Raw genomic sequence first — 15,287 nt, 5'->3', positions numbered from 1 at the left:
TTCCCCCTTGGGATAGGAACCTAGAAAACCAACCTGAAGTCTTTGCCTTGACCCTATCCTTAAGGTAATTCATCAGATCAATCTTGGATCCACTAAAACACTCTGGGAGACCTAAATACTTCCCTGCTCCCCCTTCTTTCATGATCCCCATTCGGTTCTGTATGCTACTTTTGATCAGAGGATTTATTTTGGACCCGAAAGTGATTGAAGACTTACTCAAGTTTATTGATTGTCCAGTAGCCGCTCCATACTTACTTAAAGTTTCCATCAAGAACCCACATTGTTCCAAGTTTGCTCTGCACATAAATAAGCTATCATCTGCAAATAACAGATGATGAACTTCTGGTTTTTCTAGATGAAACTTTATACCCTGAAACTTATCTTCTCTTTGCCCCTTGTTAAGCAGATGGGTGAGTCCTTTGGTACATAAGACAAAAAGAAACGGAGAGAGTGGATCTACTTGTCTTAGTCCTCTATGTGGCGTTATCATCCCATAAGGTTGATCATTGATTAACACTGAAAAAGTGACAGTTGTCACACAATTCATAATCCAACCGATCCATCTTGTGTGAAACCCCATTGCTGTCAGTAATGCCCTCAGGTAGCTCCACTCCAATCGGTCATACGCTTTAGACATGTCTGTCTTCACCCCCATGAACTGAGAAGAGATGACCGGGTTGGAGTTTAAACAATGGACAGCTTCATGAGCCACCAGTATATTATCCGTAATCAATCTCTCTGACACAAACGCTGACTGGTTTTTTGACACTATGAGCGGGAGGATATCTTGCATCATGGATACTAGGATCTTTGAAATGATTTTGTAGAGAACTGAACATAAACTTATCGGTCTTAGATCACTCATGTCAATCGGGTGGTGTACCTTTGGGATCAGACAAAGGTAGGTATGGTTCCATTCTGCCGGAAACTGACCTGTTTCAAAGAAATCTTGTATCTCCTTTGTGACCTCCTTACCTACTATCTGCCAATTCTTTTGAAAGAACAGGGCCGACATGCCATCCAGACCCGGTGTCTTAGTGGGATCAATAAAGAACATTGCTTCTCTAATCTCAGCTGAGGAGACTTTGGCCATAAGATTTTCATTGATCTCATTCGACACTTTAGCTGAGAAATCAGAGAACCACCTCTGAAAGCTCTGAGGATTTGAGGATTTAAACAAGTTACTAAAGTAGTCAACTACCTCTTCACCCTTGGCTGCTTCAGACCTTTTTAGTACCTCATGAACATCTCTAAGTTGTTCTATCCGTTTCCTTTCTTTGTTCCCTTTTACTGATCCATGAAAGAATTTTGAATTTTGATTACCCGCTCTCAGCCATTTATGCCTACTTCGTAGTCTCTAGTAAGTCTCTTCTGCTCTATACAATGCCGGCCCAACATTCATGAGGGCCATACGCAAAAAATTAAATAATGTGCTTTTTCACCTGTGATAAAAGTTATAAGTTTTCTATAGAAGGCCACAACTTGATATTTTAAGGCCTTTTACATATACTTCAAAAGAAAAAGGCCTTTTACATGTAAATAAAAAAATCTTTATACATATCCTTAAAAAAAAAAAGGTCTTTTGTTTAACAGATTTTTAAGTGAAAAAGGTTTTTAAAATTTTAGGCCCGAATCTTTGGCTTCACTTGCTTCCCCTGTAGCAACCTCACATTGGAGAATCTTATCTCTAGAATTCACATAATTTTCTTTTTTCCATGAGCTAAGGGCCTTACGGGAATCTCTGAGGCGTTGCGAGACTGAGAATCCTCCTCTGATTAATCCCGGCTTCCAGGCCTTTACAATTGTTTTTCTTACAATTGCTTTATGTAGAAATCTTTTATCAAACCGGAACTGACCTTTATATGTTTTTTGAGACTGTACCAACTTAACCAATACAGAACGGTGGTCTGAACCTCTCATATCCTGAAAAGTTTGATTTGATGCTGGAAAATATTCAAATCATTCTTTATTACCAAAGTTCCTGACCAATCTGCTCTATATCTAGTAATCTCCTCTTCTTTCTCCACACGTAAACTTATTGCCAATACTGGGTAATTCCTCCATAACACACATTTCTAGCATCTCTCCAAAAGGTTTAAAAGTATTTTCCCCCTTCTCCATCCTCTGGAAAAGCAAAAAGATCTCCTACGCATAAAATTTCATACTAATCCAAAACCGGGCGAGCGTGTCCACGGGGGGAAATGAAAATAGTCAACTGCAAAATCATTACTCAAGTCTTAGCTGTCTTAATAACTGACAGCTTTTTGCCTTACCTATTTTTAATCAAATGATACTGTTCTCTCTTTCTGACATTTTTTTTGGGGTAAAATGAAATGACTGACATTTTTAAATTATTCCTTAACTTGTCTATAAGTAGTCGTTTGATATCTAAGATTCATTGCATCTAAATCAAGTTATACATGCAATATAAAAAAAAAAAAAGAGAGATTCTGATAAAAGTAAAAAAATTAAAAAGTAGATCCGATTTGTGACTAATGGGTCAAAGTAAGTGGATCCGATTGGAATTTTTTGCTTTTGGCATTGAACTTTTGCGTTTTAATGCCCTTAACGCGGTTTCCGTCAAACGCGTCACCAGTTATATCGGTTGAAGTCAAAAGACCATTGAGAATCTGCCATATATATTTCCACGATCAAAAGTCTATTTTGTAACTGTTTATTTGACTCTCTCTCACACCTTAAAACTCCACTTTATGATGTCTCCGCCTCTTCACTTTGAAAAATCTTACTATTTTTCTCACCTAATTTAGTTTATATTGCTAATAAATAACATATGAACTATACTAACTAGTAGACAAGTTGGTAAAATACAAATGCATGTGAAAATGTGTGTCTATGGGGTTAAGTGAATTTACACAAAAAAAAATATAATTTCTCCGTTTCAAAATATAGGATGTTTTAGTGAAACCACACATATTAAGAAATAGTTACTTTTAAAAAATTTAACCAATCATAAACAAATCTGCATAATATAAAATATAAATTTAATCTAAAAATTGTATAGAAAGTTGGAAACACCTATAATATGAAACAAAAATACTTTTCTAAACATCCTATATTATGAAACCAAGGGAGTATATATTACTAAATAAATGACTTTATTTTTTTTTGGTTTTTGTAATATCGAAAAGAGGGTGACGTTGTTTTCAGAGCAGTTGCACGTTGTTTCATGAGGGAAAGAGGAATTTGCATGTGGATTTTGGGTGAATTGTCTCCGTTCGTTTCTGCATGACATATGGTCCAGTTCATATCGTCTGCATACTATTATACTTATACAATTGATAAATACTACAAATGGAAAATGAAATTAATGTGGATAACTAAAATCAAAAGCTTGGGTAGCTAGGTCGTATGTTTCTTGGACAAAATGGTTGCAAAAGTTCTCAAGGATGTGTGTTTAATACATACGTTAGCTAGTTATATGCATCCAAATTAAAACCAAACAACCGGAAGAATTTCGAAATAGTCCTATACTATAAAATTGATTTACGTGTTAAAAAATATACAAACTGTTATATTCATATGAAAGTTAATTTATGTCAGTATAGTGGGTTTGCATCTAATTACATGTCAGTATAGATAACGTGGTCCGAAATAAAAGGACGTGATGTTGAATTGTTAATTTGCTAACGCATCACATCGCAAGTGCGCATTTCCTTGATATACTGAGCTTCGGCATAAAAAAGAGGTTTGACACTTTTACTTTTGTAGCTAACACTTGTTGCTTTTCACCTAACCATCCTCGTCTATTTGTAACCGATGACATTTGTAGGTCGATCTTATCATTTTGTATCTTTAAAATCTAACAACAATAAATTAAACATAGAATGTATGATTGTGACAGATAAATGATACTGAACAGCAAATTCGTGCTAATGTTATCCTCTGTTAACTACTGTATATGGTGTGGATCAAAAAAAATTACTTTTTTTTTTCCGGGTCAAATTGGGTTAGATTATGGTTGGATCATTGATTATGATCAGGAAATATATAAAATACATCCGTTAACAATCTCAACTAGAAGATGGTCGTCTGAATGGGCTACAAGATTAGGCCCATAAATCTTTGGAGAATAGAAAATAGTGTAACAGCTTGATTAATCCAAAGTTCATAAATAACAAAATGCTTAACTAACCCAATAAAATTTTCCTATTTGGGGTATAGTGATTGCTGATTAGTGAAGTTGGCATGACTTTACAAACATGGTTGGTATGTAATGTCAGAGAGCAGTTTGACCATCACATTCACATTTATTACACAACCAAAGATCAAATCAAGAAGTCAAACCGGGTTTTATAATTCCCCGGTCTAGTTCAGTAAGTCCACGCTCTAGATCAAGAAACAGAATCTGCACTTTTGAAAAGGTGTCTTGTATCTTTCCTCAATCGCGCGTCACGTGTCATTGAGCTCTCTCATCATCACATTGTCTCGTAGCCGCCCTGAAAAAAAAATCCATCTACTACTACTACTACTTTTCTTACAACGAGACTTTTGATTCTTCTAGACCGAAACTTAAGACTTCTCTCGGTCTCAATTTATGCGCTACTACCATATCTAGGCTTTGAGTTTGACCCATTCGACCAGATCTCATCGCTGATCATCCGCTCTAAATTCTTTTTTTCTTTTCCAAGTAAGTTTATGTTCTTTTTTGATTTCTTGATTCTAAACTATCTTAGAGTAAGATCAAGTTCAGATGTTAATTATAGTTGTCTTGCATAACGCTTGATTCTGCTGTCTCTAATCCGATTGTATTTGATCAGAACAAGTACTTCGTTCTAATTCTAATTAACATCGTATTATAGCTTAATTAACTTCTTAACCACGGGTAAAATCTACCTCTATTTTATGCATTGATTATTGTATCATCCTTGTTTTTGCAGTATAATATCTCTATATTATGACTTTTTTTTCTTTTCTTTTTTCTAATTAATTTTGGTTGCACCTTTGTTAAATTTCAGCAAGTATGAGTTCTGATTCAACAAAACCAGAGGATTATCTAAACAAGGTTATTATACATGCTCTGTGATGATGTTATTTTTTTGATGTGTGAATCAAATATTATATTGCATGTTGATGAGAGATTGTGTATTTTTGAACAATATAGATAAATGAAGTGAGGACATTACTAGGGACGTTGCCTGAGAAGTCATCTGAGTTTTGTACAGATGCTGCCATTACTCGTTATTTAGCCGCACGTAATGGCCATGTCAAGAAAGCAACTAACATGCTTAAAGAAACCTTGAAATGGAGGACTCAGTACAAACCTGAGGAGATTCGATGGGTAATGTATTCTTAACTTCAGTAAATATCCCAATCAGTTTATACAAATGGTTCTAACTTTTTTCTTGTTATGTGGAAAATGGTTATAGGAGGAGATTGCAAGAGAAGCTGAGACCGGCAAAATATACCGAGCTAATTATACTGACAAGTATGGAAGAACAGTTCTGGTTATGAAACCAAGTTCACAGGTATGGTTTCTTATCCCATTTGCCTTTCAAATGATTCTCTCCAACTCCAATACTTTTTATTGATACCACGTTTTGGTTTTACACTACAGAATACAAAATCTTATAAAGGGCAGATTAGATTCTTGGTGTACTGTATGGAAAATGCAATCTTGAATCTATCGGATAACCAAGAACAAATGGTTTGGCTAATCGATTTTCACGGTTTCAACATGTCGCATATATCTTTGAAAGTGTCTAGAGAAACCGCTCATGTGTTACAAGAACATTACCCTGAACGTTTAGGCATGGCTATACTATACAACCCGCCTAAGATTTTCGAACCTTTCTATAAGGTTAGTTTCAAAATATCTCTCTGCACTAATGCAAAAGTACCATGAAGCTTGTTGACATTATGAGGAAATTGGGAATATGCAGATGGTGAAACCGTTTCTAGAGCCAAAGACATGCAACAAGGTGAAATTTGTCTACTCAGATGATAACCTCAGCAAAAAGCTTCTTGAGGATCTCTTCGATATGGAGCAACTCGAGGTTGCATTTGGTGGCAAAAACAGCGATGCGGGTTTCAGTTTTGAGAAATATGCGGAGAAAATGAGAGGAGATGATTTGAAGTTCTTTGGAAGCACCACTGTGGTGTCATCAGCCTCAGCTCATTTGACCAACTCAGATTCTGAAGCTTCAGACTCTGAGAATAAGCATTTGGTGGACAAAGAAGATGAGAAGATCAAGAATGGAACTTTGCAATCTCCTTTGGATACAACAAGAACCTCTAAACCTGAAGCCTGAACCATAAGAAGCTAATACTTGACCCATCAATTACTAAGCTGGAGAATCTCGTCGAGATCATCAAAACCATATATTTGTTGTTCACCATAAAACATTTAGGCTACATGGAGCTAATTAGTTACCTATGAAAGTCAACATAAGCATTTAATGGAGATATGCGAAAACATCAAATGGAATAAATGAATGGCTGAGCTATAGCCTATATGTAACAACACCTCCCAAAATATAATGGTGCCTTTATCCAATAAAGATGAAGCTAATTAATATAGTAATATCTACACTTACAGGATAAATTAGCAGTATCAATCTTCACAATAACCTAGATCAATGTGACACCAACACACAGAAGGTGCATTAGGTGTGAAATTCAAGTTTGTGTATACCAGTTTATGAAACTCCCTAAAGGATACACAAGAAACGAAACACTCCCAAGAGTTTGTTTTTAAAAATAGACAAAACTAGTAGTATCGAAAATTCATAGTTTGCAGATGTATATAACACGAAATACACAAACTAGGCTATTCAAATCACAACCAATATAATCAAACTTCAACTATCAAAATCGATTCAAACAACCTTTGCCCAAACAAATGATTAAGAGTAGAGAATCTATCAGATCGTTTAACAGTTAACAAATCTTCTATAGCTTCTTTGCGAGATTACAAGTATTAGTAGTTAGTTAATAACAAATCTTTTAGTTAGTAGGATTAAGCTGTTTAAATTGATTAGTAAATTGATTAGATTAGTAGGATTAAGCTGTTTTTATTTTAAATTAAGGATGTAAATGGAGGAGATTAGGCTTGTACTTCCATCACTACTTGTATTGCCATTGGGCTTTTTCAATGGCCCAAAAAACGATGTCGGTCTTTCTAAGTATTTATTTAATTTCCTTTTCTAGGTTTTCCTTTTTTTTTTTATTGTCGTCGGTTTTGTTTTACGGATCATCTAAAAAAACTTCTAGGTTTTGCTTTCTCTAATTCTATAAACTCTCTCTCGATTCGTTAATTTGGAATATCAAGTTTATCATCTCTCTCAGTATGGAGGTGCCAAGGAGATACTCACACTCAAGGAATTTTGGAGGAGTCAATAGACAGCCGCAAGCTTTCGCAGCAGATGTAATTTCGAGAAGACCTTATTATGCCCCTTACGACAATACAATGAAGAAACAAGGTCCAAATAAGTTGTCAAGGAATCTGGTTTGGACGTCAAAACAGTACAAAGCGCCAGAGGGCAACACGCCAATAAAGAACGATCAAGCCAATGGGTCAACAAAACCAAAACCACCAGTTTTAGGCAGAGGATGTTCTGTTTCTGTGTCGTCGAGAAAAATTGCTATTTCAGACACCAAAAAGAGTGTATGTTGTAAGTTTTGGATAGCTGGAAACTGCAGGAGGGGAGAGCAGTGCCAGTTCTTACACTCTTGGTCTTGTGGTTTCCCTGGATTGGCCATGGTAGCTTCTCGTGAAGGACACAAGAATGATATAAAAGGGATCGCACTCCCTCAGGGTTCAGATAAACTCTTTTCAGTCAGTAGCGATGATACATTGCGGATTTGGGACTGCCATACTGGTCAGTGTGTACATACCATCAACCTCCAGGCTGAGGCTAAGGCAGTTTCTCTAATCAGTGAAGGCTCATGGGTTTTCCTTGGCTTGCAAAACGCTGTAAAGGCTTTTAATGTTCAGACCAGTAAAGATTTGCATCTTGACGGTGTGGTTGGAGGTCAGGTGCATGCAATGACTGTTGCTAATGGTATGCTTTTTGCTGGAACAAGTTCTGGCACTATATCAGTCTGGAAAGCTACTACTGACTCTGATGTGTCTGATCCTTTCAAGTACCTCACATCTCTTGAGGGACATCATAGTGGTGTAGTCACTTGTTTCTTTGTTGGAGGTCAACTACTATACTCTGGTTCTGTCGATAAAACAATAAAGGTGTGGGATCTCAACACCCTGCAATGTGTAATGACACTGAAGCAACATACCGACACTGTCACGTCGCTCTTATGCTGGGAAAAGTGTCTGATCTCGTCTTCCTTGGATGGGACTATAAAAGTTTGGGCTTGTTCTGAGAATGGAAGCTTGGAAGTTACTCATACACGCAGACAAGAACAGAGTGTTCATGCTCTTTGTGGGGTGCACGATGCAGAGGCCAAACCCATCATATTCTGCTCTTACCAAAATGGAACAGTTGGTATTTACGACCTACCATCTTTTGAAGAAAGAGGAAAGATGTTCTCTACGCACACGATCAGCACACTCACAATTGGTCCTGGAGGATTGCTATTTAGTGGTGACAAGACTGGGAACTTGCGCGTGTGGAGCCTAGCTGCTGGCACCAAAGTTTAGTCATATTCGACAAATGAATTATGATCTCTTTTGTAATATAACTCAAAGATTAAGAATTGTTTGTCAAATTATTTGTAAGAGTGCATGAACTGAGACTTGAGTATAGTGTTTTCTGATTATGAATTCATGATGCTGATACATATTGTATTTACAAAGAGTCCATGGACGGATCTTTTTGCTCACAAATAGATTATGGCATTCTTGTTTCATCCATATATAAAGATATTACACAGCTGCTTATAAATGAATTCATCAAACGTTTTTGTTGTTGCAATTAAGACCAGTAAAACTACAGATTTCTAAATGTATCACAGAATAATACTTGTTTTGCTTAAAGAGTTTGGTAACAATAACAAAGACAACATCAACAAGTGCGAGGCTTGTAAGAAGGAACGGTGACGTTTTTGAACATTGATCCTTCAGGTAACAGTGGATATGTCACATATGAATGAAGAAGAACCAAGAAGAAATAATAAAATCTATATTCTTTGTAAACGCCTCTAAGGTCCTAAGCTTGAGGGAAGAGAGTTGAGTAGATCAAGAACCAATCTTTCTTGTTAAACTTCAGGAACAGATTACTTCACTGTCCTCCTCTAGCTTCTGTCTGTATTGAGCCAAACTCTGCAAGCAAAGGAAAAACTCAAAACCACATTGAAACAAAGAAATCTAAATAGATGAAGAAGAGAGAAATGATGCCTAACCTTGGTATAAGCATAAACACCGGCTTCTGTCGGACCAACCGGGCTTCCTCGCTTCATGAATTTACCTTCTTTGAAGATGTAGAGAAGTGGTATACCGGTTGATAGCTCTAGACTTATCACCTACAAACCAAAACACACACACAGAGAAATTTCAGTAATTCCCCAAAAAAAAATAACCGCAAAACCCAATGATCAAGAATGAAGTCTTTTTGTCACAACCTCTTGGCAAGTCAATTTGTCAAGATACATTATGATAGAACGCAACGAGTTCCCATGAGCAGCTATCATTACGTTCTTTCCAGCTGCAAGCTTTGGTTCAATCTGCAAATTCGATATCTGAAGTTAGTAAGTGAATGAAACTAAGAAAGAAAAGTTAGAATGAGTTACATTGTCCTGAAAATAAGCCACTGCTCTCTCAGCACACATCTCCAAGCTCTCTCCCTTTGGAGGTGGGATATCATAACTCCTACGCCATTCGTGAACTTGCTCTTTCCCATATCTTTCCGCTGTTTCTTGCTTGTTAAGACCTTGCAATTCTCCATACCTATATATATCCAAAAAAAACGTCAGACACCAGATTGTATCGGTTTCAAAGCTCTGATATGTTTGGTAGATATGTTTTTTACATTCTTTCATTGAGCTGCCAAGCCGGTATGACAGGAATAGATTGGTTTTTAGTTTCATCACTAAAGACTTGACTCCACGTTTTCGCCTGTTCGCTTTCATCGTGCAAGATGATAGGAACCTAGATGAGTTTGGATCCACTTATCAGTTACAAACCTCAAAAGACAAACATGCTGAGCTTGGTTTAGTTTTCCTACACATACCTTCTTACGACGGTGTTGAATCATAGCAAGCATTGCAGTCATCTGAGCACGGATTAAAGAAGATGTGAAGATAACATCAACAGGTATGTTACTAATCCTCTTCCCTGCTTCAATAGCCTCTTCAACACCTTTTTCAGTTAATGGCACATCAACACAACCCGTAAAAAGATTCTTCTCATTCCACAAAGATTCTCCATGCCTAATCAATATCAAAGCTGCTTCATCTAAAAACACACAAAAACTTGGTTTCAGATAAATGTTTCTTATTAAACTTGAGAGGAATCCAAAAGCAGAGCAAAAAGAAAGATACTTGATTTTTTCTTGGAAAGGTCAGGTATGTTCTTGGAAGGAGACAAGAAAGTGTTGTTGTTATAAGAAGAAACAGATGTCTCAGTCTGAGAAGAAGCCACTGCTTTAATCTTGCAAAGGTTTCTCTTTTTGGAGGTGGTATGGTTATTACAACTCAGTGAAGAATGGATCTTGAATCCTTTAGAGATTGGCAGATTCAACAGAGGCTCTCGTAATAAACACTGAGAGATTGTCGAAGAAGAAGAAGAAGATGACCGGTGTGAAGCAAATGAAACAATTGATTGGTGAGACGTAGCCGTAGCCATATTCTGAAGAAATCAAAATGTTAATTCTATAATTAGCATACACTAATTTTGGTGATTAAAGATCTAAAATATTTGATACTGAATCAGAATAATAAAACCCTAAAAAGACAAGACAGAGTGGTTAAGTAAACTCTTGCGTAAGTGATCACGACAAAAAAACACTAACAGCAATTAACGGAGTTTTAATTACACAGAGATCCAATTGGGAAGAAACAAAAACACGATTAAGAGCTAACAAATGACTGACTCAAGAACAGAGCCCAGTAATTAATTACAAGAAAACGAAAGACCCAGAGAATACAAAATGCTTTTTGTAGACAGAGACAAACCTGGTCTTAATCAATGTCTCGATGATACCAATGAATATGAAAAATCCCAAATCACACCTAATACGAAAGCTCTCTCAATGCGCCCTCTAAACGGAGGATTTTGGAAGGTTTTATATATAAGGCTTCAAAATATCTTCTTCTCCTTCCTATTTCTTGTTTTTTTTGCCTTTAATTTCCAAAGACCAAAAATAAAATAAAAACGTGAAAACAAAAAGCTTCCTGAGGTAGTGACAATTGACAATGAAGGAGACAACCACATGAGATGTGAATTTTGTTTTTTTTTTTTGTTTGGACAAAGATGTGAAATTATTAATTCGCAATTATATGAAACAAAATACGTTTGTTTATTCACATCTTTAAACAAGTAGTTTCTTTTCCGGTATGGAGTTCTAATTTCTAATTCTAAATTATTTACGTTAAATTTTACTAGTTTTTTTTTTTTTTTTTGTTGACAACGTTAAATTTTACTAGTTATAAAATATATAATTGGGTATATAAATATGTATGTTTGCCAAAAATGCTTAATCGAAACTGCATTGTATTTGTATGATATAAAATTTAAATAAGTGAAACGAAGGTTTGCGAGAAGGCGTAATCGGAAATCTAAGTTTGTGTGAACAACCTCTTCGTGGGGTTGTAGAGACCACATAATACGTTTACATTAATAGACCACGACAGCAAATAAGCACCTCTTCAAAGCCTTCAATACCCACCCCAAATCATTTGCCTTCTCTTGGTCCAGAGGGTTCGGTTTAAAGATCTTCTAACATACTTTTGAATGACATCTCTACTTGCATAGGCTGCTTCTATTTGACAATTGGCATCAAAAAAAAAAAAAAAAAAGATGACATATGTCTAATGAATCAGAGTGGTGCTATAGAATATGCGAAACGAAGATGCTTTTGTCCAAACACACAGAGAATTTATCACTGGAGGAAACACTAGAGACTTGACGCATCATTATTTGGTCACAACGAATATACCAAACTCATATCTATGACTCATAGACTATGAGTATGACTATGATCATCGCCTCAAACAAAGGCACAGCTGTATAATCACGCTTGATTCATGAAGCCCATCAATGTGAAGTAGATTAGGCTTTTAGGCCCATTTCAAAACTTGCAATGCTTAATATCAATGACCATAGAATAGAGAGAGGGGTATTTGATGAGAAACAATCATTGAGTTTTGTTGTATGCTATTAATTATGAAAAGGATATTGTAAACCACAAATTCAGAATTAGAACGCATGAACTATTATAAAGTTTAATTAATGAGCTCAATCCTCCACATGAGCTGTTTCCTCTCTTGTCTTTGCTTAATTTAGAATGGGACAACTCAATCCAAAACAATAAGATGGATCAACAAATTAGAAGAAAAAAAAGAACAAGTATAGAAGAAGCACACAAGTTTGGCTTTATCTGAAGGTAGAAAAGAAAACAGACTATTCAACCCCAAAAATTACAGACTAATGTGAAACTTTTTGACTTTCTTTTATTGACATACGTAATGTTGGATTGTAACACAACGATGTCACTTACACCAACCAACTAGAATAATTGATATTCTTTTTTCGACTATATATTATTATAAAGGGCTGCAAAATAAAAGTTATTTATCAACTCATTGGTTGGTTTTTTTCCAAAAGAATATTTATCGTAAAACAAGAATTCTTGTACTAATTTGTAATTCTTTTCAAAAGCAAAGGGAGACACCATTAGGCATTAGCCACTAGGAAATCTATAAAAAATCGAGACATAGAAAAAGTAAGAATCTCCAATTGGGGACCAGTCAATGCTAGGTTGAATAGGTATGAGATTCCTTACTTGACAAAAAATCATATTATTTTTCTTTGCATTAATAAGATAAATGACGAAAGTTCAATTGGATCATATTCTTATATTCGAATGGAAGCATCAAGTTAAAATAGTACGATGAATATCTTTTTTTGGTGGTATGAAATACATAAATCTTAGAGTACACAAAGGTACATACAAACTTGTATATCAAACATACAAGTGGGTATATAATTTCACATATACTATTTTCTTTACTTGTCAATTACTACACTTATAAAATGTATGGTGTGGTTATTCAGAGAATTGAGCTGTTGTGATTTTTTAATGTCCACACAATATATCGAACATGTAAAAAATTGTAAGATAGAATAATCAAAAGAACACAAAACTCATTACTATGCAAAAAAAAAAAAAAATACCATGGTCTTAAGTCTTAAAGCAAAGTTTATAATTAAGATGACAAACTCCATGGTTAATCACGGTTAACGCTCAACGCTTTAAAACTTAATACAGATAATAACAATAACCATATTCCATATACAATCATATTCATACCGATATTATAAAGAGAGACCTAGATGGCGGCGGACACACTCTCTCCGTTGACGGTTCCGACGGTGGTGGATCTCACCGAACCTTCCTTTTTCTCTTTCCTCTCGTCCACTGTAATCTGCTGTTGCCTGCACTCTAAACTACAAAACGCTCTATCTCCTCTGCGTCAAATTCAACAGCTCGTTAGTTCCATACTCCTAATCAAACCAAAAACCATCAGATTCATATTTGGTTCATCATATACATCATACCTATACATATAGATGTCACGGCCTGGAACAAGATGACGTTTACAGAGAGAGCAAGATCTCAGAAAATCTTCAGCTGAGTGTTTCCTCTGTACACCTCTCGGTGAGACCGTCGCTAGGAGACGTTGATCTAACAAACGTTGATGAACATGACGGTGTTCATCGATGGTCACGAGCTGAATCTGATGATCAGATAGTTCTTGTTCGCTAGGTTGTTGATTCAAATCGAACTTAATCTCAGAAAGACTCGTGGTTCTCTTTATTGGTGGTCTCTGTCTCTTCCCCAGCAACATCGTTTCGTATTCGTGATTTTTTTTTTGGGTTTTCTCTCTTTTGTGTGTGTTTCTTTGATGCTCTGAGTGAACAGAGAGAGCAAAGTAAAAACAGAGAGAAGTGAGGAGTAAAGAGAGAAGGAGACAGAGAATTAAAGAAGAGCCATAAACTTAGGAGTGAATTTGAACCGTTGATTTTGTCTGATCTGATTCTATTCTGATTATTATAGAGACACGTCATGATTCCGATTCTTTTAGTGTTTTTTTTTATTCGTTATTATTGTTTTTTGTCGTCTATCACAAATTATTTTGTATTTTTCTTAAATCAATTATTTTGTGTAGGGTGTGTGTTTTATTCAATCATACAATTGAGGTTATATTGTTTAGAATGACTGAATAATAAGAAAACCTCATATTGAATCAAGAATTTGGTGTTTTTTTTTTTGTTATTATATTTATCTATTTTAAAATTTTAAATATAATGTTACTAAGGAATTAGCAAATCCTTGGTTCCCTATGTTCAGTAAAAGTCATCTAAAATCTTAGTAAGAGTCAAATAAACTTAAAAATCGAATTTCAATATCGATTGAACCTAATTATATAATTAAGCATTTAAAATTTGATGGAAGATTGATTGATTGATTCAAATAGTCCTTGGCAAGCTCTTATTGTTTATTTCTTGTATTAAAAAAATTATGCACACAAAAAACAAGAACTGCAAATTCGTTTTGATTGGTGCATTTGGGGACACTCGTTTACAGTACAAACAGAGTTGGCACATTATACAAAAATGGTCGGTCTCTGCATCTTACGTCATTTTTTCAATTAATGTTTTCGAGAAGAGATATGATTTGTTTTTTGTTTTTTTTCTTTTTTTTTTACAGACGGTTTTATATTTCTATCGTAAGGTGGTAAATAAAACTGTTTTGGTCAAATCTGGAACAAGTTGTGTCATAAATATATAGACTAGTAGTGTGAGACTGTGAGATGTAATAGTTAAATAACAGATACAGAACGATTGCCAAACATATATATCTAATAGAATAGGTACCTAAAACATCAAACTAGGTCTATCATCTAGAGTTCTAGACATAATACATTAAAGAAAATTGATATATAGATAACGACCATCTAACGCATAGACGTCTATAGTCTATACCATTATTTTAAAAACAAATGTCCTAATCCCATATATGAACATCAAACGAAGAGTATATTTTGTGTACACAAGTGGGCTTCAACTTAAGGTCCACACATAATTAATAATTAAGGGAGAAGTGTTTTATTTGTTTTCATTGTTATTGTGTCAATGTTCGACTCTTGGG

At 35.3% G+C, this 15,287-nt stretch overlaps 3 protein-coding genes and 1 pseudogene across 4 annotated transcripts; 2 read left to right on the top strand and 2 right to left on the bottom strand.

The window, feature by feature from the left end:
* The first annotated feature begins 4,197 nt into the window (after positions 1 to 4,197).
* On the top strand, positions 4,198 to 6,537 carry LOC104740919 (uncharacterized). Its single transcript, XM_010461657.3, has 6 exons — positions 4,198 to 4,648; positions 4,977 to 5,023; positions 5,123 to 5,299; positions 5,388 to 5,486; positions 5,576 to 5,818; positions 5,901 to 6,537. The coding sequence occupies exons 2-6, from the start codon at positions 4,982 to 4,984 to the stop codon at positions 6,267 to 6,269; spliced, it is 930 nt and encodes a 309-aa protein (XP_010459959.2). The 5' UTR covers positions 4,198 to 4,648; positions 4,977 to 4,981; the 3' UTR covers positions 6,270 to 6,537.
* A 654-nt stretch (positions 6,538 to 7,191) lies between these two features.
* LOC104740918 (zinc finger CCCH domain-containing protein 59 pseudogene) lies at positions 7,192 to 8,772 on the top strand (annotated as a pseudogene). The gene has a single exon (XR_015580179.1). The product of XR_015580179.1 is annotated as a zinc finger CCCH domain-containing protein 59 pseudogene (transcript).
* A 93-nt stretch (positions 8,773 to 8,865) lies between these two features.
* Positions 8,866 to 11,471, bottom strand: LOC104740915 (2,3-bisphosphoglycerate-dependent phosphoglycerate mutase 1-like). Its single transcript, XM_010461653.3, has 8 exons — positions 11,089 to 11,471; positions 10,456 to 10,762; positions 10,146 to 10,369; positions 9,945 to 10,063; positions 9,706 to 9,862; positions 9,538 to 9,639; positions 9,319 to 9,438; positions 8,866 to 9,238 (listed from the first exon to the last, which is right to left on the bottom strand). The coding sequence occupies exons 2-8, from the start codon at positions 10,757 to 10,759 to the stop codon at positions 9,182 to 9,184; spliced, it is 1,083 nt and encodes a 360-aa protein (XP_010459955.1). The 5' UTR covers positions 10,760 to 10,762; positions 11,089 to 11,471; the 3' UTR covers positions 8,866 to 9,181.
* A 1,845-nt stretch (positions 11,472 to 13,316) lies between these two features.
* On the bottom strand, positions 13,317 to 14,161 carry LOC104740916 (FCS-Like Zinc finger 5). Its single transcript, XM_010461654.3, has 2 exons — positions 13,694 to 14,161; positions 13,317 to 13,603 (listed from the first exon to the last, which is right to left on the bottom strand). Exons 1-2 carry the CDS (start codon positions 13,981 to 13,983, stop codon positions 13,465 to 13,467), a joined length of 429 nt encoding a protein of 142 aa, XP_010459956.1. The 5' UTR covers positions 13,984 to 14,161; the 3' UTR covers positions 13,317 to 13,464.
* Positions 14,162 to 15,287: the final 1,126 nt, after the last annotated feature.

Source organism: Camelina sativa, chromosome 14 (genome assembly GCF_030686135.1).
Source record: "Camelina sativa cultivar CO46 ecotype springtype chromosome 14, ASM3068613v1".
Taxonomy (NCBI): Eukaryota; Viridiplantae; Streptophyta; class Magnoliopsida; order Brassicales; family Brassicaceae; genus Camelina; species Camelina sativa.
The sequence above is the reverse complement of the archived record's forward strand: the minus strand, read 5'-3'. Positions and strand labels throughout refer to the sequence as shown.

Coding starts and splice junctions, on each gene's coding strand:
- LOC104740916 (XM_010461654.3), bottom strand. CDS start 13,983: ATGTTGCTGGGGAAGAGACAGAGACCACCAATAAAGAGAACCACGAGT. Junction 13,604..13,693: donor CGTGACATCTATATGTATAG/GTATGATGTATA, acceptor AATTTGACGCAG/AGGAGATAGAGCGTTTTGTA.
- LOC104740915 (XM_010461653.3), bottom strand. CDS start 10,759: ATGGCTACGGCTACGTCTCACCAATCAATTGTTTCATTTGCTTCACAC. Junction 10,370..10,455: donor CCTTTCCAAGAAAAAATCAA/GTATCTTTCTTT, acceptor GTGTGTTTTTAG/ATGAAGCAGCTTTGATATTG. Junction 9,239..9,318: donor GTGTTTATGCTTATACCAAG/GTTAGGCATCAT, acceptor CTTTGCTTGCAG/AGTTTGGCTCAATACAGACA.
- LOC104740919 (XM_010461657.3), top strand. CDS start 4,982: ATGAGTTCTGATTCAACAAAACCAGAGGATTATCTAAACAAG. Junction 5,024..5,122: donor CAGAGGATTATCTAAACAAG/GTTATTATACAT, acceptor TGAACAATATAG/ATAAATGAAGTGAGGACATT. Junction 5,487..5,575: donor TTATGAAACCAAGTTCACAG/GTATGGTTTCTT, acceptor TTTACACTACAG/AATACAAAATCTTATAAAGG.